Here is a 26,312-nt window from a genome sequence, read left to right on the forward strand (position 1 = left end):
AGAACTTAGGAACATCAAAGAGGGAACATCCAAAAGGTTCAGAAACTAATTCAGATCAACGATAGAAAAATATAAGATCTACTCTCACCCGTACGAAGAAGTCACTTTCCAAAAGATCAACAAATCACAGCAAAAGACAGTCGGGTTAAGCCAGAAGATGCTTTAAAATCGTCATCGATTATGTTTGTAATGCTTTTAAAAGGATTGTCCCAAGACCCCGTATTATGATAATTACTTAAATCAGCTACATTACTCTATTGACGCCGACTGGAACGAGAGAGAATGATGTCTGCAAAGTTTTCACACAGACAAAATGTTGGGGAAAGGGAAATATTATTTTGTGTTTTGGATCATTTAAATCATACTTCTGATTAGGACGAGAAGATCAGAAATAAAGACGGATAGAAAATCAATCATGATTGCTTCTGACGGTGCAGAAGAATTGCTTGATGAAAATACATCAAAATTATTTGAAGAGTGTGAAAAACGACGCCTGAAATCTTTGGAATTGTCAAATAAAAAGTTAAAGAGTTTCCCAATCAGAAGTTATGATATAAAACACATCCAGGTAAAGATTTTATTACACTATACCTTTCTAGTTCAGCACACAGAGATAGGTGCACTTTTATTTTAGAATCAACAACAAAAAGATGAAATTTAAGGACCAGCTCTACAGAGGACCCTGCCGACGCACCGGACTTAACGAACACCGGACACGCGAAAGTCCGGTGTAAAATGAGAATTTTTTTACCACCGGACAATTTCTACACCGGACTTAAGGAAGTCGGATGTCCGGTGTCGGAGAAAGATATTTTTTCCACCGGACAATCAAAACACCGGACATGACCAGTCCGGTGCGTCCGGTGTTTCTTATTTTTTGTTTCATAAATGTCCGGCGTCCAAAATTCCCTGTATGCAACACCGGACTGACACCGGACTTATTGCGTCCGGTGTAGCGAAAGGATACTTTTTGCCACCGGACAAATACACCGGACAGTCCGGTGCGTCGGCAGGGTCCTCTCTACAGGGTACCGTAATTTGGTCTAATCCAGACCCGATCAATCGAACTTGTCGAACCAATCGAACAATCGAACTCCATCAAGCGATTAAAGTTCGATTAAAAAAATTAATCGAACCTAATCGAACACTCACAATCTTTGAAGCAATTAGCAGTTCGATTAGTTCGGTCGGTAAAAAGTTCGATTAGTTCGATGATATTAAATCTTCATATATCTTCCCTCGCTTGCAAAAACTTTGTCCTGGCACGCGATTGCCATTTCGACAGTTCCCGGACTTAACAGCTTGATGTTTATTGTACCCGGATATTTGTCTATCCGCAATAAAGTCCGTAGCCCCCTCTGTTGCGATTTCGCGCGCGGCCGACTGGCGGAATACTACGCCCCAACAAACCCCGCCTCTGGCGCTATAAGGATACAGGAAAAGTGTGTAATCCGTTATCGGAAGTAATTTCCCGATTTACATTCCGAATTTGGCTTTGAAAAGAAGCACGGTGGCGGAGCAGCACAAACTTGTCGAACAAAATTGGTTTATCGAACCGAAACCCATTGATCGAACTTAATCGAACACTCACAATCTTTTAAGAAATCTTAGAGTTCGATTAATTTTTTTAATCGAACTTTAATCGTTCGATGGAGTTCTGGAGTTCGAGTAGTTTGATTGTTCGATTGGTTCGACAAGTTCGATTGATCGGGTCTGGTCTAATGTCGACATCCCTCCTCTAATTCTGACACCCTTTTAATCAGCTGAAATTGATGGAAAGGTTGAAACTATTTTTCTTGGCTTAGTGGTCACAGAGGAATAATCCTTTTTCAACCAGTGATTCAAGCTTTCATATTATTCCTTTCTCTAAAGAAGGATGTCGGAATTAGACGAGGGATGTCGGAATTAGACCAACTTACGGTATGGCCCAAACTTCTTCAGCCGCTTCAGGTCAGGCCACTTGGCAATTTTTAACTTGAAAAAGTCCTGAACATGACCAGAATTGGCCCATACTATACATCTTCAGGGTACGTGCTTGGGTCAGGTGGTTTTTGGAGGGTAGTACCCTAGGTGAAAATCCAAAATTTTGTGGCTTGAACTTCATTATAAAATGTTCAGGAGGCAAAAAGAATGTTTTGCTATTTTGGCCTGAACATGACCCAAAAATTATCAGTTTGTTCTGTCAGTCTGTTACTATCAGGTGGTTCTGGCATAAGATAATGTTATGTTTTTGGAGTCATTACACGCTTTTGTCACTAGCTAATTAATTTAATGGAAAGTCTTGCACCACATATCCTTGCAATTGCATGGTGTTTGTATTTGCAGCGGGTTAATTCCATACCCAGTAAACAGTAAATGAGATGAGATGTATTGGGCAAAACTTGCTAATTTGACCTTAAAATCAAAATGGCAATCGGAAATATATACAGCCGAAATATCTAGCTGAGAAATCATCAACCAGACCTAAAAATTATTTACCTGATGTCCTGGTAAGATTAAGATTTTATTTGGCCAAATTTTTGTGAGTACTGTAAACATGATCTTATTATGTATAATACCAAAAGAAGCCCCTTCAAAGGTAGATTAAGAAAAAGGCCAGTAACCATAGATGGAAATTATTTTTAAGTGGATGCATACAATTTCTCAAATAAAATCTATTCTGAAAAAGGTTAATTGTGATGCAATCAAAATTATAAGTAAATTTTCAAATGTCAGTGACCTTTTTTTCTTCATCTACGTCAAAAATTGCATCGATTGGTGTATAATATGTTGATATTATATATGTTTCTTTTATAAAATTTTTTGTTTGGCTTGTGATGTCATCAAAACACAAATGTTCCCGGACACACCCGGTAAATAATTTCTAAGTGTACCCGGTTGATGATTTCCTGACCCCAACTGCCTGACTAAAATTGATATCTTCATTTCTTCTGTAAAATAATCTTCAAAATACAGTTAATCTCACTAGGTACCGCCAAAATACATATCAAAAACTAATAAGACTAATTCAAAAGGGAAACCTTATCGGAACTTTTGCGGAATAAAGCGCAAAAACGCAAAAGAAAATTCCAATTTTATTGAAAAATTCCTAAGAAAATGAAAGAAATTTGTCCAAAAAAAGCTGTAAAAATTTAAATCCGCAACATGCAATTTTTCCAATTTTTTTCTTCGACCTTAAATATTAGTTCCTGCGGAAATATTTGACTGAAAGATGTAAGAAAAAAAAGACTACTCGTCAGAAAAAAAGCAGCTATCCAGTTTTCTGGAAATATAATTTTATCCATTAACCTGATGCAACTACAAATGGCATTAGTAAGTTTTTGTTTTCTACCCATTGTATTTGCCATAGATTGCAGCCACAAATGACCCCATGCAATTGCAAATATATCCTCGACCGAGCAGGTCAAAATGGTACCCTGTAGCAATAGGTCTAGTATAAAGCTTTGTCTAACATTTCTTGAATTTTACAAAAGATATAATATTTTTCAAGGAATTATAGCTTGAGAATAGACACGCTCCACCGCTGTGTCTAAAATTGTAGGAGAGGTAAACAAACGCATTATTGCCTGCAAGGGCTAAACCTTCAGAGAAAAAATACAGGAGATGGATAATTTTTGACTTTGGCCTTGTATTGACTGGAAGCAGTATTTGCGTATCCAACCTTTTTTCTAGGAATCTTGAGATAACTCCTCCTTTCCTTACCCTGCAGAATGAGGGGTACACAATCTGTGAGAAAATTATGTAGCAAGATTGACTTTAATTTATATTTCTATGCAATATTATTTTCCAAATTGCAACTCTTTTTTTTGCTTTAAATCATGCAATTAATTGAAAGTTTCCAAATTGGATGATATTTTGGTAATTATTCCATGTTAACACTCCACCACCAGCTAATGTAGGAAGCGTTGCGTTGAAAGTACCCACCTTTGTATGATCATAATATACCTAAAAATAAAATATTATTTATTTATTTGTAGCTTTTTTAATCAATTTAGAATCACTTCAACTGGGGGGAGCATGTCTCAATGCAGCAGTTTTTCATCTTAATGCCCAACCATTCCTACAGTATATACAAAATAAATCCCAAATACCCCCCCCCCCGTCAGCCCCTAAATTATGTACTAACCAGTATGATGGGAAGTGCAAAAATTTTGCAAAAGATCCAAAAAAAAGATAAAAGACAAAAGATATAAAATTTCCTTTTACAACCTGAAAAATAGTTCAACTTTTCTTTCAGAGATGGTAACCATCTTGGGATGTCAATAAATCAGAAGAGAAAATTTAAAATCAAAACAATCGCAGTGAAGTAAATTTGTGTCATGGTAAAACTCTCATAAGGAGAAGTGAATGTTTTGATATAAATATCCAGGGGTACTACCCTTGCAGACTGACAGGGGTACAACGGAGGTTCAAATAATGGAACCTATGTGGGCCAAAATTTGCGAAAGTGACCCTGAATAGGACTGGAAATTCAAAATGTTTTCAAAGTTTTCCACTCTTTTCCCAAATGCCCCCAGAAAGGTATCCTAAGGGGCACTGACTTTTTTTTTTTTTTTTTGGAAACCTACCTCTGGGACTTATGGAGGTGAAAAAGGTGCCCTATACCCTTTTTGCTCAAGTATTTTCAGAGAAATAAACATTTTCAGATTAAAGCACTCACCGTCACTGTTTTGTTCTCCAAAACGTCAATTTGTAACGAATGAGAAATCGAACCAGATCGGTTTCCCAACAAGCTAAGATTTTTGCCAAACTTTTTGATACCATTTTTCACATAGCCTGTTTGGACAGTCGGTGAATGCAATCTTAAAAAGGCGATAAGAAAAAATATAATTATTTTTAAAAACAAAGTGCACAATCGATTTGGAAGCGCTCTAAGTTAGGTTTGAAGGGTAGAGTTTTAACTCTGAGTTTTAACACGCGACTTAAGACTTACGTGCTTAGGATCTGAGGATCCAAAAGTTCAAGAACGGTCCAATAGGGCTCAGAATATGGCCTAGAAGTCTATAAACCCTACCCAAAATGAAATATTTGATTAAATCTAACAAATAGCCCAAAAGCCAATTTCTTGCCCGAACTTTAAAATGCTAAAAACGACGAATTAACCAAATTTCTCAATATATTTTGACCGATATTGTAAATCTGTCTTAAAATTCATTTATCCCAGGTCAAGCACTATCACTTGCAATATTTCAATTTGGTATTCTCTTCAGAACAGGCTTAAAATCGGTATATCTGGTATTACTGAATTTCCAGGCTAAATTTGTAAATTCGTTTCGAAAAATTCTGCCCAAAATTTAGCCGGTTCTTCTTTTGTCAATATAAACATATTATTTAAAAATTACCTTGCGTAGACAAAGTCGTAGTTGTTTAAATCTCTCATATTGAAGATCAATCCAATATGCCCAGAATCAATACCCCTCCATGCTTGAATATTTTTAAATCTCATTCTCATTATGTATAACTTGGCCGGTTTTTCAATCTGGTTTTTGGGCACAGCAAAACATGGTGCTCCTTTTGATGTTGAAGATGCGTCCAATGTTAAAACGGATCCTAGATCTGTGTATCCAGCACAATTGTAAATCTCCCATGCTACATCTGCAAATATAATAAAAGAAAAGGTATTTTAAATAAACGATACCTTATTACACGAAAATTACCAGTCATTTTATTGACACAAATTGAAAAATTTCGTGTTAATAAAAACCCCCTGCCTTAATTAAAACCAGGCGGCTGTTTTCTTGAAAAAGCTGAAAAATTCGTGTTAATTTCAGATCGTGCAAATTTCAAGGCCGTTAAATACTTGCCTAGTAATATTTGTGTAATAAGGTAGTTACAGCTTTTTAGATTAGGGCTAAAACTGCCAAAATTAACTTTCTTTAAAAGGATTGTATAAAGTTGTATTACTTTATGAATTTTCTCTACGAAGAGTATCGAGCACTCTTTTAATGGTTGTTTAACAAAATTAACTTTCTTTAAAATGATTGTATAAAGTTGTATTACTTTATGAATTTGCTCTACGAAGAGTATCGAGCACTCTTTTAATGGTTGTTTAACAAAATTGACTTTATTTAAAAAATGATTGTATAAAGTTGTATTACTTTATGAATTTGCTCTACGAAGAGTATCGAGCACTCTTTTAATGGTTGTTTAACAAAATTAACTTTCTTTAAAATAATTGTATAAAGTTGTATTACTTTATGAATTTGCTCTACGAAGAGTATCGAGCACTCTTTTAATGGTTGTTTAACAAAATTGACTTTCTTTAAAATGATTGTATAAAGTTGTATTACTTTATGAATTTGCTCTACGAAGAGTATCGAGCACTCTTTTAATGGTTGTTTAAAAAAATTGACTTTCTTTAAAATGATTGTATAAAGTTGTATTACTTTATGAATTTGCTCTACGAAGAGTATCGAGCACTCTTTTAATGGTTGTTCAAAAAAATTGACTTTCTTTAAAATGATTGTATAAAGTTGTATTACTTTATGAATTTGCTCTACGAAGAGTATCGAGCACTCTTTTAATGGTTGTTCAACAAAATTGACTTTCTTTAAAATGATTGTATAAAGTTGTATTACTTTATGAATTTGCTCTACAAAGAGTATCGAGCACTCTTTTAACGGTTGTTCAACAAAATTGACTTTCTTTAAAAGGATTGTATAAAGTTGTATTACTTTATGAATTTGCTCTACAAAGAGTATCGAGCACTCTTTTAATGGTTGTTCAACAAAATTGACTTTATTTAAAAGGATTGTATAAAGTTGTATTACTTTATGAATTTGCTCTAGAAAGAGTATCGAGCACTCTTTTAATGGTTGTTCAACAAAATTAACTTTCTTTAAAGAATTATAACATTTTATCTAAAAAGATTACAAAAAATAAAAATAAAAGATAAATCTGCGAGGTTTAATAGTCTGAAAAGTTGCATACGTTGTAATTATTTGAACCTTTATTTAAATAAAGAAGCTAATCTATTTCCCTTTTTCCTTATTTTTTTATGATTTTTAAAAAATTCAGACGATGAAAATAACTTTTCATTGTAGCATAGCAAGGTGACGACAAGATGTTTCAAAAGTTAAGTGCCCACATAATTTTGAGAGAGACTCTTAACATTAATAATTTTTCTCTCCATTTTCCCCTAAATTCTAAGCCTAAGTTAGTGATGCTTACTGTCAATGAAAACCGCTGTTTTAAGTGTTACCTATTACAGCCTATTAAACAAATAAATGTTTTGTTCGAGTTACTGGCTAGATGGGATGGTCCAGACGGTGTCAATCGAACGAATCGAATACCGAATCAATTGAACATAATCGAATAATTGCGATTCGATTGTTGAACTCAATTGAATCGTAATCGAATATTATCCAGAATTTGCCGTTCAATTGCTTCGATTACGTTCGGTTGATTCAATTGTATTCGCTCTTTTCCGATCTCTTCAGCCCACGCTGAAGCTCTAAAGGAGTGGGTCAATTTAATTGCAATCAAACTTATTGAACTAAATTTTGAATGTACTTGACAATCAATCGAACGTTATTCGAACACAATCGAATTTTACACAGGAATCGGCCGTTTGATTGAGATTCGATTGCATTCGACAATCGAATCTCAATTATTTGATCGTATTCGATAACTTTTGATTGGTTCAATCGCGATTTTCGTTCGAGCTTGTTCGATTGACACCGTCTTGGATGATGTGATTTACAATGTTTTTTGGCGTGTGGTTGCGTGATTCGTGATTTGATAAAAAGTGAAAGCTTTCTTATATTTTGATAACCTTCCTTGTTTTTCAAAGAAAATCACTAAAATTTCAGTTTCTTCGATGTATGGGAATTATTTTCGAAAGAAATCATAAATAGAGCAATTTCTTGAATGACTTTTATGGCTTTTTATTTCACCGTCTGAATTCTATTAAACAGTTTTTGTTATTGGGCAGCTCTTTGGACTTTTGTCAGGAGGTTATATAAAAATGACAACACACCATTATCTTACCTCTATTGCACGAAGGCTCTAAAAAGCATTGGATGAATGAAACTAAGCCAAAAATTACTATCAACTTCATATTGACAACCATTTTCTCTTTCTGAATTTTTTGCAATTTTCTTCCCCATTTATACCCAATTCATTAGACACAAAATAACGTCTATTTATTCAATAACTTAAACATTTTTGCAGCTATTTCTATATGATTGCAATTTTCCAGATGATGAATTTTGACATAGTATAGTAAATATGGACATTGAACTAATATTTAAAAGTCATTATATTTTGTTTATTTTAAATTTTACACATTTTGTCTGGGAAACTAACCTGGAGATTACTTTAAAAGCTTTTTTATAGACAGTATGGCGCGCTTAATAAGTCTAAAATTTTGTGGGCAATCCCTTAAATTTGAATTCGAAACCTAGGGAGAAATCTTTAACCTTCTCTTGGGAAGCACTAGTGATGCCTTAAAATTTGCGCCGCATTTAGGATGGCGGATTAAATGTAGCACTTTCTTTTTTTTCCGCGTTTTACAATTTTACAGAATATGGCGGTAAATTTTAACTTCCAATCTAGAGCTTGTACGAAAACTACACAGGCCGGGCAAGTTGTGTAGGAAATAAGTAGTTTTTGCGGTGTACCTTATCGGTGCAATCTAAACTCTAGTCGACTGGAAGCAGAAAAGGTCTTTCTTGCCACGACTGATAACCAACTAAAGTATTATTTCTTATTGATCTTTTTTTCTTTTCTCAGTTTCTTTATTTGGAGAAGAACTATTTGGAAGGATTGAGTGAAGATTTCTTCCCTGCTCTACCATTGTTGAAATGGCTTGATGTCCGCCACAATCATCTCCGAAGTCTGCCAAACAACATCCACATTGCAAAGTAAATATATGACTTTTGTTTTGTCCTGACTATCTAAGGTTAAAGTAATTAGAACTGACTGGGAGAGGCTTAAAAGTTTTGATATAGATTGAATTATATTTATATTTTATCCTCCTGAGTCGTTTGTGTATAAGTACTAAGCACCACCAGAGAGCACGAGTTGGGTAGAGGCAAGTGCAGTGATTTTCATATCTAAGATATTGAATGCTGTCGACTGGATTGGGTTTGTTCCGTTTTTTGGAAGGATTATCTTTCTCGTAGGCTTCTGCTCCTCCTCTAGCGAAAAAAGTTTCTATATAGGAAGTATATCTCAGTGCCGCAGGAAGCATTTTGATATGACACCGTGAGGGCCAACCACCGCACGGTTTGGGCCGTGGGGGGGGGGGAATTTTGAAATCTACAGCTCTAAATTGGCTAAAACCAAAATAATTCGAATAACAACTAAAATAATTCGAATAAAAACTAAAATAATTCGAATAAAAACTAAAATAATTCGAATAAAAACTAAAATAATTCGAATAAAAACTAAAATAATTCGAATAAAGGCAAACTTTAAAGGTAAAATACTCCATTTTATGAAGAAAAATCACTCTTAGAAAAATCCCCTAGCCCCCCTGGTAGCTACGGCACTGTCTATAGAGGTCTGCAATTCAGACATCTGTCTCTCGTGTCTTTATCGAGAAGAATAAGTCAATTCATCATCTCTCATAATTTCATTTTAGGAACTTGAGAAACCTGCTGTTGGAAGGGAACCAGTTATCTCATCTTCCATTTGAATTAGGTAAGTTTCTTTTCTACTGTGTCTTTACCTCATTTATGTCAAAAAAAGTACGTTCGCATTTGGGAAAGGGGAGTGAGATAAAAATGTATACACGTTTTGAGATTTTTCAATACAAGGAAATTTTGGCCATACTTTAATCATGCTTTCTGATTATTTTATCAACAAAGACAAAGTGCTAAACTTTGTTTCAATTTCTCTAAATGCTTTAATTTCCTGTTTATAGACATTTATACCTATAGGGGATCTCGAAAGCTTGCGTACGCGGGAGACACCAAAGCGATTGAGCCTTGAATATTTCATTGTGTGACTTTACCGTAAACTTGACTTGACTGAGTTGCCTGAATTTCTCCTTATTTTTGGACCTACCTCGGAGGTCCTTTAATTTAACCTTTGTTCGTTCGTTCGTTCGTTCGTTCGTTCGTTCGTTCGTTCGTTCGTTCGTTCGTTCGTTCGTTCGTTCGTTCGTTCGTTCGTTCGTCTGTCTGTCCGTCCATCCGTTCGTCCGTCCGTTCGTCTGTTCAAACTTTTCTCGGGATTGGCCCATTATGTTTTTGCTTAGTGATGCAAAATGATAAAAATATGGTTTTTCGGACTTTTTGTGAAATTGTTTTGTTCTGATTTTTCGCATAAAGATAAAGGGCAAGGTTCTCTAAAAAGTGGATGAAGCTGTTTTTTCCGGAAAATATTCTTTGGCCGTAAAAATTGGATGGGGAAATTCCCTTTTGTCATTTTTAGAGACTTAAAATACTTGATTTTTTGCAGACTGATGTAAAATGGTATTGTTTAAAATCTGATGGAGCCCGATTTTCGAAATTAAAAATTTTTGGGCCAAATTTGGGCCAAATTTTGGATTTGTGGAAGTTGTTTCATTTATCTTTATAAAAGAGTTATCTTTACATGAAAGAAAGAATTGTTTTTCGTTTGTGTCCAAAACATAGCATGACTCCTTAAAAAAAATTAAAAAGCCAGTGTGAAGCAAGCTTCATCGTGTATTTCAAGCTTACGTATCTCTATGTTCTGCTGTTATCTTTTCTTTTTCGTTCGAACATTTTCATCAATTCATTCAGCATGTTTCCGACTATCTATCTCAGGTAGGTCCATTCGGCATGTTGCTTGTCCATTTTTAGATTTGGAAAGATTTGTTGATTACTTATTATGAAATATCCTTATGAAACAAAACGTTTCATTATCAAATTTTTTCAGCTCGGCGCTTTTACTCTCTACTTTATTTTGAGGTTTGTTGACATCGCTATCCGGTTTGAATTTGATCGGTAATCCATTGGTTGTTCCGCCCCAAGAAGTGGTCGCTTGTGGTGCAAAGGTATAAAGTTTGCTGGATATTTTTTTAACTTCTGTTTCCTTCGTGGAATCATTTCCGTGCACCACTTTATAACACGTGAAACTTTTGACCAGCGGACAGTACTAGAGGCCCCCAGCGGACCTTCAATTCACACAATCACGCAAATTTCACCGTGAACTTTTTTACGCGCAAAGCATTGTGGGCAATATTTGGGGGTCAAATCTGAGTTTTCACGTTAAGCTGATATCGTCTATTCACGCAATTTTTGTTCACGCAATGCTTTTCAATTCACGCATTTACGCAATTTTTTTCCAATTTTCGCGCATTCACGCGAGTGAAAAAGCCCATTCACGCATTCAAGCAAACCGCTGGGGACCCGTACTAACATACCGGAATTTAATACAAGGGTGGCTTTGATTTTGCTTTGTGCTCTGGTTTCGTGTAATAACTAGTAATAACTGGTTATACGCATTATTCGCGTATATATTATTCAACCAGAGATTTTTTCTTAACTTTTTCTTAACTTTTTTCGTGTTGTTTACACGTAATCAAAACAGAGCTAATTCGAAACCTATGGCCAGGCAAGAGGATAAATGATGGAGTGGTCGCTAGCACCTGGGACCAGCCAGTGGTAACACTGAACTACAGAATTGCAGAATTTTCAATTCAATTGTTTTCTCGTGTTTTTTTCTTAGGTAATTTTGAAGTATTTAAGAGAGCAGCTGGCGATTGAACAAAAGTTTGGAAAAATGGATCTTGGAGGTACGATAAGACATTTTTTTTACTTTTAGATATGAAAAGTTATTCCCATTACCATGTCAGTTTACCACATGAACTGAAAAGATTCGTAAGCAAAAACAACAATATTGGCAAAAATCTGGTCACTTTGTAAAAATGTCATCAATTTTCGCCAACAATTTTTTACGAATACGTAGATATTCCATAATAAAATAAATCGAACATGTGTGTTGTGATGTTATAGACAAAAGAATAAGACCGGAAGTGCGAGTGCCTCTTTAACGTCCGAGTTGGATTCATTAAGATATGTGGGCGATTGCCCTACATAAGCTGACCCCAAAGGGGATTGAGAATCTTACGTCGTATATGTTTTGGTGTTGTTTTGCATTTATTTCTGTTCAAAAAGTTCCTTATTTATATGATGTTGTTTCCTTGTGTGTTCTTCTAGGATATATAGACATAAACATTTTCATACGGACACGTTCACACTGAAGGGTTGTGCAAACATGAAGCACAATGTATAGCATTCTCAAGATTTCTTTGAGCTGCACTAGGTAGCTCATTTATAAACCTGGTATGGAGCTGAGAGTAGATTTGACAATTCATCCTTACATTCGATTTATCCTTACATTCAGCACAGAAGAGTCTTCAAAATGACGGATAGATTTCCTAATAGTTGTTTAAGAGAACGCGACGGCCTATGGAATAACAAATTACTCCACATACATTACTTTCCCTCAGCCAGTAAAAACGTGGCAAATTATCTTGTCTCTAGGTAACTGCTGTGGATTAATTAGTTATTCAAAAGACCGTCGCGTTCTGTCAAACGACTATTCTATATATGTTTATCTGACATTCATGTTTATTTTATGCCATATATATGACTTATATTTCTCTAGATGTTGTTGGAGACAGCAGGCATCGTCACAAAACTTCTGAAGATTTCTCTGACGAAGAAAGCACTATTCCTTTTGAAGCAGGTTAGACATTATCTCTCTTTTTTTGTTTGCGTGTAAAGAACGAGTACCTTGCTCCTTTTAGTTGAAATTCAAAAAATATAAAACTGATCACATTTAATACTACAGTTGACTCTCAAAAATTCGGATTACGGAAAGTATTTAATGTGATTTTCCACTTGAGGGGATCAACGTTTCAGTTTGAATTACAGAAAGATTTGAATAATAATGGTTCGATTTAGAGAGGCTTGACAGTTTTCAGTGGCCATGCAAACGACACAGCCTAAATTTTCCTTAAAATTGAAATTTATGTTGATCTAGAAAGTCCTGTTTCTAATAACTAAGATTTTAAATCAACAAACGAAACATCTGTTTTCTTTTTTTTTTGTAGGAGCAGGGTACTCGGCTAACACTTTCGCTACTAACGACACAACCCATTTCTCGACTAATAACATTGATCTTGAAACAAAAACTAATACTGATACGCTTTTGACACAAAAGTTAGAGGTTTCACTAACACCTAATGATTCAGAACAAACCTCTTCACTTGATCATGTAGGGAAGTCTGACCAAGTTCTACCTACTCAGAAGTCAATGTCTAAAAAGTTGTCAAAGAGTAATCAAAAATGCGACAACATTAGAGCACATGTAGTCAAAACGAGATCTGATATTAAACAGAAATCGAAATCTGACTCCAAACTTGAAACTAAAGAGAACGCTCATCAACGAAGAGTTGCCGATAAGAAAAAGATTTTGACTGAGAATTTGGCTAACAGACCACAAACCAGTCCAAGTGAATTGAATCTAATACGCAGGAAAAGTAGACAGCGTAAAAGAGAGGTTAAAAAAGAAGATAATAAAAGTCGAATCGTTAATTTGACTGCACCAACATCAACCAAGGATATTGGCGAATCTACAAATGCCAAGAAGAGAGTTAATCCTTTGGTAACACAAATGCCAAGGTTCAAAGATCTGAAAATGGACAGTATGGTCGCATTGCGATTGTCTGACCATCACTTCATCATCCCTGGTCAACCATCCCTAGGGAAAATTATACTCATCTCTGACAGTCATGTTACAGTGCACATGTTCACTGGTTCTTTTGGTGGCGCCTGGTGGCCGATGATGAGTCGCCAGAGCCCTTACACCCGAGAAGTTTCTTTAGATAACGTAGTTCATCAGTTTGAACTGGACCAACAGAATATGTTATTTGCTAAAGATGTAGATCTTTTAAAAGCCCTTTGTAAAAGATAAAAAGAGTTACTATTTGGATTTCGAAACCTTTGCGTTCTAATTTTTTTGACCTTCGCATAATGTCCTCAATTTAGGTCAGGTGAGTTATGAGGATTATTCTCTGTTATTTATTTGTATTTTATCGAATAATATTACCACATTTGGCTATTTCAGAAAACGTTTGAATATAGGGCTGAAGGATATAGCATTTTTTGAAAATTTACTTCCCCTCGGACATCAGAACACTCCCGGAAAAGCATCAGTTGACCCCCGGACATTCAAAATCACCCCTAACTAGAGCAAGTTCACCCCAAAAACAAGGCAAAACAAGATTCTTCACTACCCAGACAAAATATCCAATATATCCTACACCCCCTCCCCCCATGTACAAAAATTTTCTGGAAAAGCCCATTTTGTCTGTATTGTGTCTATAGATTTTTTTCAGTAAAGACTTGTAAATTATTGTATGGATTTTTCGTCAACCTATTCAAAATTTTCATGTTATACTCACCGGAGTTTTTAAATTAGCCGTATTGGTGTCGTCCGGAACGGCTCTTCAACTGGATTATTATAACATTAATCTCAATTTTGAAAAATACAGTTATTGTTTTCCTTAAAAAAATACATATAAAATTTCTTTTTCCTCGTAAACAAAGTAAATAATTATATTTTCTCTGAGAAGACAAGATCAATAATTTTTGCCTTTACAATTGCAATAAGCCAGCCGAGGCTGGAAAGTCAGCCAATAATAGAGCTTAGCTAGATAGCTTTAATAAGTGGGTTAAGCAGATGTAAGAGATGCACTGAAACAGAGTAGACTAAAAATGTTGAATAATGTATAAAATGTGAAACATTTGATAACTTGATTTAAAATTATTTAAAACAAGCCTGAGAGCTCCTCCACCCCCCCCCCCCCCCCACCCCCCTCCCCCCCCGAGAAGCTAAAGTATACTTCTCTTTAGCATTATAGCATACGGCTAGTTCGATACTAGTTCATTACTATAAAATGAAAGAGAAACATAGTGTAATTAAACTTTTTGTTAATTTCATTCCAGTCAGTTATGACACATTTTTTCTGTTGGATGTAGACTATCCATATCTTACTAAGTGTTATACTAGAAATAAATAAGAAATTGCCAAAGTCAGAACCAAAATTAAGATATCCATCAAATATACATAGAAACTGTACTTTTTGTTTTACTTGATAAAACTCCAATAACACTTTAAACTAACAAGCTACAAGCTTTAAGTCACAAAGTGCAAACTCCAGAAAAACACAATTTGCATAAAAAACTTTGCAAAACGTAGTTCATATTTATAACATTTCAACAGGAACTGTATTTTTGGTAGACTTGGTTAAATTACAGAAACCATTAGTCAGTTGTGTGCAAGGCCAATGATGTACGTAAAAACTGACTGCTATTCAGTCAAAGCCAAAATTTGGCAAGGTCAGAAAAACATAATTTGCATCCAGCCTGCGTAAATAAATTTTGTTGTACCGTCAAGTTCACAACCATCTTAAAGACTTTGCTGGTCGCAAATGATAATCGAAAGCAAAACTCAAATTCATAACTATGCGGGGAAGCTCATTTTCCCCCGTTTTTCTTTAAAATACCTTTTGATTGGTCTATGAATTTGGGCGATCGCCTTACCGCCTTGGCGGAATAATCACACGACCATGATAAATAAATTCAACAGGACAGCGGAGTAGCAATCAATTTCAACTGGGAGTCCTCTCTTCTGTGCCAAGCACTGGCAGTGTTTTTCAAACTTTAAAACAATGTTAAATGAAGACCAGATGGATCTGTTTGTTATATGACTGTGCAAGTTGTGACAAGAGTGTGCATGTTGTGTAACTTGACGGTATAATTCATTAAATTCTAGAAACCATTTTTCATAACTTTCAACTTTCTGCAGTCCGCTTTCTGCAAGTCTGATAGGAGATATGTATAAACTGTTATCGCCATTCATTCCATTCCATCATTCAGTCAAAACGTGCGCCAAGGTTAGAAAAGGTTAGAAAAACACAATCTGCGTCCAGAACTGCGTGAAAATAGTTTGATTAATTTCAACAAGAACTGTATATATTAATATTAATATAATTGATCAAATTCCAAAGACCATTTGTCATAATTTTGCAAGTCTAATAATAGGAGATTTGATGTCATCATTTGGTTCCCGTCATCTGACCGACCCTGATTTACGGTCAGCAGGTAGAGTTGGAGAGTCGGAAAGCTTTTCGGCTGCTTTGCTGGATTTCCACTGTCGACCTCTGCACGCTCTGTGTTTACAAGTTTTCAAATCGAAGTAGCGGGCCGCATGCTAATGGAGGTAAACCGAAAACCAGTTTATCCACGGTTTCTCAATCTTTTAATTCGGATCAGTCCACACGGATTCCCTTTCAACAAGATATAGCTGCTTCTTAACAGAAAAATTTTTTCGACCGACCGACCCCGACTTTTTAAAGTAGAAATGACGGGAACCAAACATTTTTTTGCGATTCGCCTTATCAAACACGTCCAAGTCCAAAAAAGCACGATTGCATCCAGTCTTTATCAAATTTAGACAGTAGCTGTACTTTTGTAAACTTTATCAAATTCCAATAACATTATAACACCATCAATCCCCCCCTAGAGACAAACAAGAAAAATATGTTTTTATTGCAAAAACTAATAAAAAGCAGCAATAAAAAGTATCAGAAAATTCAACATAAACAAAAACTCGAGCAAACGGCTTTAAACCTTTAAGAGATGTAGAAAAAGAATCCCCTTGATGAAAATCATGTGTTTTATTTGCCGAGTTAAAAAAATAAATCACAGAAATTGAAGCTTGCAACAGATTTACACACTGGAAATACTTTGGTACAACACTGACTTATCACATCTGACTTATCGCTTGAGCCGCCATCTTGAAACACCACTATGATCTGTAAAAACAACGCACGCTAAAAGTACCCAAAAAGTTAACCCGATCGGAAGAAAGTTTAGAAATCAAAATGAGATCGGGAAATCGGATTTTTTTTTGCCGTCTTATGATGGAAGAACTGAATTTTACCTATTTGAATGCTCAGCTTAGGCTGACCAATTACCCTTTCTTCTTAATTAAAGTGAAACATACAAAATGATTTTCCGTGTGCTATTGCTTTTTTCTTTGAGAGAAACAACAGCAAGAACTTTTTTACACCAAAAATACAAAAAATATCTTTGTTGAAAAATACGTTTAAATCTTTTTCTTTTTTTACATCGAAAAATACGAATTCATTGTATTTTTTAAGAATAATGTTTTTTTGAAACTACGACAAATGCTGAAATTATCTACTTTGTCATTTTAAAATGATGTGATATTCTTTTCTTTCTTTTGTTGCAGGTACAAATAGTAAAAAAGGACGCAAAAAATATCAGAGTACAAAATACCGTCGTCACTCCCTGGAAGAAGAGAAAATGACAAACTCTCCTCCCTACTCCATCAATCCTTTAAACATCAAGGAAAAACGTTTGAAACAAGTCATATCACCACGCTGGAGGAGGGAGAGTCCTTCCAGCGCTCCTCCGAGTTCTTCACGTGGACAAAAACAAGGTAACTTCCAGTAACGTAGACAAGGGGGACGCAAATTTGTTTAGGAGAGCAGATTTTTATGACACAGCTGTTATCTTTTTATATTATGAATAGATAATTAGAGTGTCATAAAAATCTGCTCTCCTACATAAATTTTGCGCCGTCCCCTTGTCTACGCTACTGACTTCTAAATTGCACTTTATTCGCCCTTTTTATCTTCGCTTTCTTTCTTTTTATATGCTGGGCATGAATTTTAGGGATAGGGGGTCCTCAAAAACTGCTCTAGAGTTTGATTTGATCCATTTTGATTAAAAGTCACTTAAAATTTCTAATATGTGCAATACGGCATACACTTGTCATTACTTTATCGACACAAAAGCCTGGTTTCGAATTTCTTGAAAACTGTCTGTTACAATTGTTTTATTTTGTTACTATTGATAGCTTAGGAAAACAAAGTTTTCTTTCTTGTTGATTATGCAAAACTTTTTTTAAACTGAAAGATGTGTTGCCACTCGGTTTTGAATAAACTGGGTATAGCTATTTGAAACCGAACACGTGAAGAAGTTTTTAAAACTAGGGACATCTGTAATTTACTTTTGAGATGAACCTTGCTTGCATATTATTTAAAACGAGTAATTAGCAATTCCGGAGCTGACTTGCCCAGACCAGGAGGACAGAATTTTGTTGTGGCTAGAACTCCCACTCGTCGACTACTACCTTAGTTGGGAATTATGGATACGGTACACTCGGCAGTCTCTTGAACGAAATCGCACGATCGAAAGAAATGAATTATGGGTACCAAATCAAGATTATTCAATTGGAGAAGAAAGTCGAAGTTCTAGAATTGGAAAAAGAGCAGTTGAAATTTCAACACCAACATCAAATGGATATGATAAAATTTGAGCACGATGAGAAGATAAAAGCTTTTAAAGAAAAACAGAAAATAGAAAATGAAACTGACTTTCCTCAGGAAATCGGGGAAAAGAACGAAATGGAGCAGTCCGTAAAGAACAAAGAAATACACGACGTAGACGATTCTACGGCCCCTCAACAAGAATTGGTGAAGCCCATGCAATCATATGTGACTACGGTAAATAAAATGATCTGGGGAGCACAACAATACTTCAATAGCCATGATGTTATAAATAACCCTGGGTCAAATCATTTTGACTCGTACCAAGACTGGTATAAACATGTTTTTAACTGTTGCTATACAGGTATGCATTTTATAACGGAAGATTATATCTTCGCAAAGATTGAAAATACTGTTACCAACGGCCACGGGTTTCGAATTATTCTGAGAAATCCAGGAACTAAACATCAGAAGCCACAACCTGACAAATGGTCTGGGAGAGCATCAGTCGATGTTGAATATATCATTGAAGGTGTTCCTGACGACCTTTGGTCTCGGATAACATTTTACGTATTAGACCCTTTAGACCTTTCAGAATCGTCTCCGGCTACGCTAAGTGAATATATACCGGGTACTGGCACTAGTTCTTATTGTAAAGAATGGATCATGTATTTCCAACCAAGGAGAGTGGAAGATGGCTATGAACATCGTTTTGGAATTAAAGAAATTATATTGGGAATTGTGAACTAGGAGTAAAGAAACTTAACTTTAGTTTATTAGAAATTGTAAAATTGAGTTTAAGAATTGAAGATTATTGGATTTCAAAAAACAATCATTATGAAGAACTTACTCTCTATCCTTTTGCCTCCTTCATTTCTCATCTAACGCTTCTAAAATATGTTGAGCGGGAAAGATGAGCTAATTATATTATCTGGCACCCAGATGGTGAAATTTTCATTCGACACGCTAAAGCTGTGAAGATCGGGAAAATTTTCAACATCTGGAAGGTTTACATTACGGAATTTTGCGAGACCGCGTCAAGAATTTTGCAGCGGGTGGTCTTGTAACCCAGCCCTCGTTTTCGGGGATTGGCGGGTCCAACCGAAATATTTATAGGTTTACGCACAAGGGCTGTTGAACCCAACCGAGGGTGCGGCACATCAAAGGCCGACTATCATTCCTCTCCGATGGGAAATTGGCCCGTTCCCTTTAGAGCTTTAGCGTGGGCGCCCGCCAATCCGCCATCGGAATATCAGATAACTAATTATATGGAAAATCAAAAACTATATTTATTAAGACATTTATGATGTTTCATTTGAATTTATTGATTTCGCTTTACAACTAAAAACAGCCTTATCCTTCATTTCGTGATTTTTACCATGAGCTTTTCTTTACGGGTAAATTAATGACAACAGACGAATGAATATTTTAAAAGACAATACTTTAGCCTAAAGGAATGACAAAATTAGGCTGCTTAAAGGCATATGTGAGTTACCACTGTAGAGTTCAAAATTTCATTTCTTTTAGTCTAGCATGGTAACAGCAAGTCCCAATTAATACAAAGCAGAAAATGAGCAAAAAGTAATAAAATGGACAAATTGCAGCCCATACAAACTGATATAGCTTGCTACAATTATAGTATTATTGTATACAACCATACTGTATAATATTGCATGATTATAAACAACTAAGTTTATCTTTCATTCAGATCGAGATGGTGTGAAAAGTGATTATCTTCGGAAAGGTGCTATCGAAACAACATATTTACACGACGTCGAAAAAGCTGAAAAGAAAGCGTTCAATGAGAAAGTCGATCAAATACTCCAAAAGAGAAAGTAAGTCAAGGATTTTAAGTTTAAAAACTGCTAGGAATCAACTCTTTTTAGTTGGTGGAGCAAAGCAAACCAAAAATCTTGACTCTGTAAGTTGTTGACTAGTTTTTTGTTTTTTTTTAAACTTCGCGAGGATCAAATATTTTGCAGATTTTGCGACTTTGGGTGTCATCCGCGAAGTTAAGTCCCAAAGGATATTTGGAATTTGGCCTTTTATTTGCGAAATATTTTTAAACAAAACTCAAAACATGTCAAATGAACTGCTTTTAATTTAAATGTTTACTTGCATCAAATAAGCGCTAGAAATGCGCATCTCGACAACCAACATGCATGATTTGGAAGTAAAAGGCACAAAATTGTGAAAATATTTGATCCATGGCGTTCTATGATTGGATCCAAATAGCGTTAACCGCAAAATTAAGTCCTCGCGAAAACTTAGAATTTCGCAGATGAGCTCAACCGTGAAATCTAATCCCTGCGAAAAGGTATCGCATTTAATTTTTTAGCAAAGAAGCCTTTTAATACGCAATGAAAAGCAACCAAAGAAAGAACTATTTTTTGAAGCGAAAATTGTATTGGTCTAAGCAAACCCAGAAAATTTTACCATAACAAACAAGTTATAACTAAAGAGTTATTAAAAGTTAAGGGGAATATTATTTTGCGTAGATTATTTTCATGATTTTCGAGAAAGTTAGTCCTCGTGAAAATTTTAAAATAAGGAATTTTTGCCAAAGTTCCTAAGAAAATTAACGAAATTAGTAAAAAAAGAGGCCGATATGTTAATTTTTGTTCGTGCGAAGGCTTAGATAGACTAAGATTTAGAAAACTCCCAATTTTGACGAATTTTGACAACATCAATTTCTTTATTTTCATTTCTTCCAGAGATAAAACGAGCTTGGATGATTGGAGAAAGAAAACACGAAGATTGCAAAACCACTCACGAATGTCCAAATCATCCAAGAAGAAGCGAGGTGAAATCCCCCCTCTACACGTTTTTATAAGAACAAATTATATAAGAACATAAGGCTTCGATGAAAAAAATGTTAAGAACATGTTAAGACTTCGCGGACTCTAAAACACCCGAATTCTTAAGAAAATGGACAAAAATACTCAAACAATGGCGAAAATAAGAAACAAAGTTCTTGTGTGTGTTTCACTAAATTTGCAATGTTTATCAAAGTTTCTCTCTGCGTCATATTAATTGTCACGAGACATCTTTTACAAAAAACAAATGAAAATTGTAAAGAAAGTTAATTATTTTTAATCATAATGGCTGTTGTAGAAACAATTATTGTGTTGGTATACATTTTCTTACATTTTCTTAAACACACGCAGCAACCTTCTACTCAGAATCAGGTTCGAACTCGATACTTTTTCCGGACACTCTGTATTATTTCATAGCAATATCTTTCGCAGGTCTATTGACCTCTATAAGAATTGCACATAAAAAGATAGATAATAGACCTTTTCATAAATTACGTCACGAACATCACTTTCCTCGTATTCAAACAATTACCAGGGTGCTCATATGATCTGGCCTACGTCATGTGCCGCGCTTAAGGGTGGGGTTTTGCAGCATCCCAAAATTCACTGTAAGGGTGTGTTTCTGTGAGATTGCACTGTAATGGTACGATTTTGAAAAGCAGATTTTGCGCGGCACATACCGTCGTTTCGAAATCGAGTGCCCCCCCCCGGGTGTTTGTGACGTAATTTTTGAAAAGGTCTATTGGGTCATAAATTTGACTGGTTAGTTATAGTGAGCGTAATCCTTTTCAAATGTTATTTCCTGTGCTCTTTATTATTTCAGAGTTGAATATACCCTATGGTAACGATGATCAACAAGAACAACAGGAAATAAGCAGGGTGAGTTTAGTGTTTTAAAAAATGTGGGATATTGAACTCTTATATATTAATGAGAACAGAGCTGATGCCCGGATTTTCACCATTTTGTAATTGTGACGTCATTAAAAAGATTATATCATTTTTGGTTGAAAAGATATTCAAGTTAAGTTTGTAGATTTCAAAAATCACTCTGTATAATTTGGGGTCACTTTTTAAAAGTGCTGACACCATCGAATTTAGAAGAACTAACAAGAAACTTTTTCTTGGAACATGAAGTGAAATTAAAGTTAGGAAAACTTGTAAAGGTTTTGTTTTTAAATAAAAGTGCTATCGTTTGCTTACTCTTAAGTTCCAAGGGAGGGAGAGGGAGAGGTTGATTGGAAATTTTTTGAGATTTTAATAAACGAATGGGGGGACCTAATTTCCGGGTGGGTTGGAGATTGTACTTCTGAAAATCCAAAAATAAGGTAAATATAAAGGTAAATATAGGCTAAAACCAGGCTATTTTAGAGCAAAATATGGGGCCTTCTCTTTGACAGCTAAAAATATTCTTGAAAATTAGTAAACGGATGGTCCTAATAAGGTCCGGGGGGGTTGGAAAATTTTAGAAAAAACGGGGGGGGGGGGTTTATTTGGAACCTAAGAGACTCATCAATTTAATTCACAAGCTTTTCGATATTGAATTGACAAAAATGTGGAGCAAGATTGGCCAGAAAGAGGAAAAGAAAAACATTTTTTGGTTATATCAGCACAATAAAACAATACTGTCCTGATATGAAATATGTGTCTGATATGAGACGGGAACACTTATGTAAAAATAAAAACTTTAATATGAATAATGTTGTACAACCCCCATCCGTAAAATCAAAGAAATTTTCTGAGTAAACTTCGTCCCCATATATTCCAGGCTTTATTTACGTTACAGATGGACGCCAGAGAATATTCTGATGGGAACGAGGTTGATCCTGAGTACGAAATTATATATACTTTATTCTATTGTTTATTTTGCCCATTATTTCGTACACAGCATGCTGAAGATGTGAAGAGAGTATTAAGTCAAGATAAAATATCACGTTTGAAGGAACTGCGTGACCAACAACTTGAGGAGAGGATACAAGAACACGCAAAACATATCCGTGAGTGGAGACAGAAGAATCGACTGGATAAGATGGAAACTGATTTAGAAGTGGCAAAACAAAATCTTGAAAAGGTATATTTTGCATACGCCGAAGGGGAACGTTTTTCTTTATTCCTGATATTATCATGATGTAATGTTTTATACGGAAGCATCCAAAATAACCAGGGAGTTTGCCACTACAGTTGACTCTCTCTAATTCGATCTTCAAAGGATCAAGTATTTTTTTCGAATAAGAGAAAGATTCGAACTACGTTTTTATACGACTTTTCAGCTGAGCTGACCAATGTTTTAGTTTGGATTACAAAGATTCGAATAATAGAAGTTCGAATTTAGAGAGAGTTGACTGTGGCAAATAACCGTCTTTTTTGGCGGCTCCGTATAAAACTTTATGTAAAAAATATCAAGAATTGTCTATTTCACCGCTGTCCGAGTGACCCAGTGAGAGTCGATCAGAGGATATAAATCGTCACCTTTGAATTGTTGTTTACAACTGAAAAATCCACAGTAGAGAATTTCTTGGAATTTGTGTTTCCCATTGTGGGATTTAAAGGACAGTGTTATTTTTCAAATGATGATGAGATTTGAGGATAATTTCCTTCATCTAATCGAAAAAGGTTCGGCCAACAAGGGCCAAATTTTGATACCTTATTGGTATATATTTTCGCGTGTTACAAATTTTCGCGGGTACTTAATTTCGCGAGTTTTTTGGTCAATTTTCGCGAAATTTAATACTGTTTAAATTTTTCAAAATTATGAAATCGCGAAATCAAATACTCTGGCTCCATCAGGTCTCAACAAAGACTGCCACGGATACGCGAAAGAAGTGTACCAGATGTTCCGTGACGTCAAAAACTGAAGAAGTCATTGTAATGCCGTTCTAGCGTCGTTAAATATAATTGTTAAACGTCTTTGTTATTCAAAAAAACTGAAGATGCTCTAAGAGAGAGCGAAATATTTTAAACCAGTATGTTTTTATTCTGAAATCAAATACACGCGAAAAAAATTTTCGTATTTTTACATCAAAAACGTTGTGTTTCAAGCAAAATCAGTCTTTTTCTTGCTTTATATTCCCACTTTCTGAAAATACCTAGTTTAGTGAATCGCGAAATTTAATACACGCGAAACACGTTTTTTCGAAAAAATTTCGCGATTCGCGAAAATTTGTAACACGCGAAAATATATACCAATAAGGTAGTTGATGATCATGTCTCGACTAATACCCTAAGCCTTGACACATTGGAACTGCTTTCCATGTGGGTAACTGCTTGGTTTTCAGGCTGGGCCCCATGGGGACTGTGCCCTTGTGTTTTTGTCCTACGATAAATTATTTTTTCAGGCCAAATTATTATTTAACTATCTACTACCAATCTGGTCCGAAGGGGAGGAGGGTGTACATCCCAGATGCCAAAATTTGCTAAAATTTATGAAAAGGGACCCTATTAATGATTAAGATACAGCATTTAAGAGTCAGCATTTTGTCTTTTTAGGCGCTGAATCTACAACGTGACTTAGAAGAGAAACGTGCTTTGCAGTACCGCTTGCGTGCATTCACTGCCGAAGAATTCTCACCGCCGAATCACGGAAAACCAAAATAATATCAATTGATTATTAAATTTTAAAATGTTCCTATTTTTTGAAAATTATTTTTATAATTAATGTAAATAGAATATAGAGTTTTATCTTTACAAGAATAACATCAGTTTTATTTATCTTATTGAACATTTCCGTTTCGTTTTTGGCTAATTTTATGAATCGTTGGGAGAGAGCGGGATTTAGCCTGTGGAGTTACGTTTTTGGACTCAATTTTTGTCAATTTTTTGGAAGGAATATCATGTCCGCGCAAACTCGTATAGCTCGTATACAGTTCATTGTTTTTATGATTTTTATTGCGCCCAAAATTTTATGGACCTTTCAGTAAAGGAAAAACTACAGGAGTTAGGGTTGCGAGATTGAATCATCCTTCTTGCAGTGCATGTTCAAAACATACAATATTTTGGCTAAATTGTTTGAGCCTTGAGGAATCTCATTTTCTATTCCCAACACACAGCGGGAATATGTCCTAAAAAATCTGCCATTACACTTGAACAACAATTAATGCTGTTACAAGGGGGGTTTGTAATTTTACGGTGTCACGGGATTGGCCCTTTTTTAGTACGTTATTACGGGATTTGACGAAAAAATTGACGTGAAAACGGTATTTTAAAATCAGACGGTGACGGTATTTAGCTTTATTTTTGCCATTATGCCGGTATTTTAACCTCTAAAAACCGGTGTGACGGTGTTATCATTTTTTTCAATTTTCGGGATTCCGGGATTTAGCAAAAAATTTGACGGAAAAACGGTATTTCGAACCCCTACAAACACCCCTGATAAAGGAGGAGGCTCTGCGACCCATTTTCGTTCAGGCACTTTTGCTGGATTTCTCGGAAAAGGTATTTCGGTACCAGATCTCCCCGGCGAAAACAACAAAAACAACAACTTCAAAATGGTAGAGTAAGTGGTGTGGTGAACGGTGAATGGATTTTTGACCCGAATTTTGGTTCAGGTTTTGACTTTTATTTGAAACAATTCCAATGGCAGTTTCATTGTTATTATTGGTGATGGATACAACTTTTTACTATGCTGCTTTTTATTCAGGCTCACTCGTAATGTCAGTATGTTTCTAGCTAGTCACTTTCTTCCTGAAAGTTTTGACACAACACAAGGTCATCTTTAAAAACTGCTAAGTTTTAGTCATATTAAACAGTCAGTACAAAGTAAAAAGAGTGTATAATACCTAGAGGTAGTGTTACAAGACCAGGGGTAAAGCCAGAAGTGTCAGACGACGAGACATGAGATGTCTTGGTCTAACCTCACAAATGTCTGATTGCAAACAATCTTTGTTGTTGGGCCGTTTGCGTTGCAACTGGTGTTAAAACAGTCTGGGAAATCCTCTCAATTGCACGCTTATGTTCCGAGGGTGTAAGCGCGCAATAGACCTTTTTTTAAAGAGGCAGCCATGTTGAATAATTATGTACTCCAGCATAAAAACAATGATACAGTCCATGCATAATTTTTAAAATATGCATGATACAGTAATCACGCCAGTAACGTGAGTTACGGGTGGTAACGCGAGCAAAACAATTTNAAATTTTTTACAGCGAAGGGGGAAGGACTCAGTGAATTTTTCTGAGAATCTTGTCATGTCACTTACAGTATTCTTTAATGAAATAGGGAGGAA

At 35.4% G+C, this 26,312-nt stretch overlaps 2 protein-coding genes across 3 annotated transcripts; one reads left to right on the forward strand and one right to left on the reverse strand.

Moving 5' to 3' along the window:
- Positions 1-189: 189 nt before the first annotated feature.
- On the forward strand, positions 190-24,811 carry LOC136819041 (leucine-rich repeat-containing protein 27-like). 2 transcript variants are annotated; one of them, XM_067075206.1, is made up of 12 exons: positions 222-568; positions 8,734-8,864; positions 9,587-9,645; positions 10,881-10,966; positions 11,641-11,707; positions 12,583-12,663; positions 17,239-17,448; positions 19,989-20,115; positions 20,995-21,083; positions 21,920-21,975; positions 22,982-23,164; positions 24,580-24,811. In XM_067075206.1, the coding sequence occupies exons 1-12, from the start codon at positions 416-418 to the stop codon at positions 24,685-24,687; spliced, it is 1,350 nt and encodes a 449-aa protein (XP_066931307.1). In that variant the 5' UTR covers positions 222-415; the 3' UTR covers positions 24,688-24,811. The 2 variants fall into 2 exon arrangements, with proteins under 2 accessions (XP_066931306.1, XP_066931307.1); XM_067075205.1 differs by lacking the exons at positions 17,239-17,448; positions 19,989-20,115; positions 20,995-21,083; ... (1 more) ...; positions 22,982-23,164; positions 24,580-24,811 and adding an exon at positions 13,031-13,928 and having other exon boundaries at positions 190-568.
- On the reverse strand, positions 3,779-8,076 carry LOC136819054 (uncharacterized skeletal organic matrix protein 7-like). Its single transcript, XM_067075220.1, has 4 exons — positions 7,990-8,076; positions 5,343-5,595; positions 4,661-4,802; positions 3,779-3,945 (listed from the first exon to the last, which is right to left on the reverse strand). Exons 1-4 carry the CDS (start codon positions 8,069-8,071, stop codon positions 3,817-3,819), a joined length of 606 nt encoding a protein of 201 aa, XP_066931321.1. The 5' UTR covers positions 8,072-8,076; the 3' UTR covers positions 3,779-3,816.
- Positions 24,812-26,312: the final 1,501 nt, after the last annotated feature.

Source organism: Clytia hemisphaerica, unplaced genomic scaffold (assembly GCF_902728285.1).
Source record: "Clytia hemisphaerica strain Z4C2 unplaced genomic scaffold, Clytia hemisphaerica genome assembly, whole genome shotgun sequence".
NCBI lineage: Eukaryota > Metazoa > Cnidaria > Hydrozoa > Leptothecata > Clytiidae > Clytia > Clytia hemisphaerica.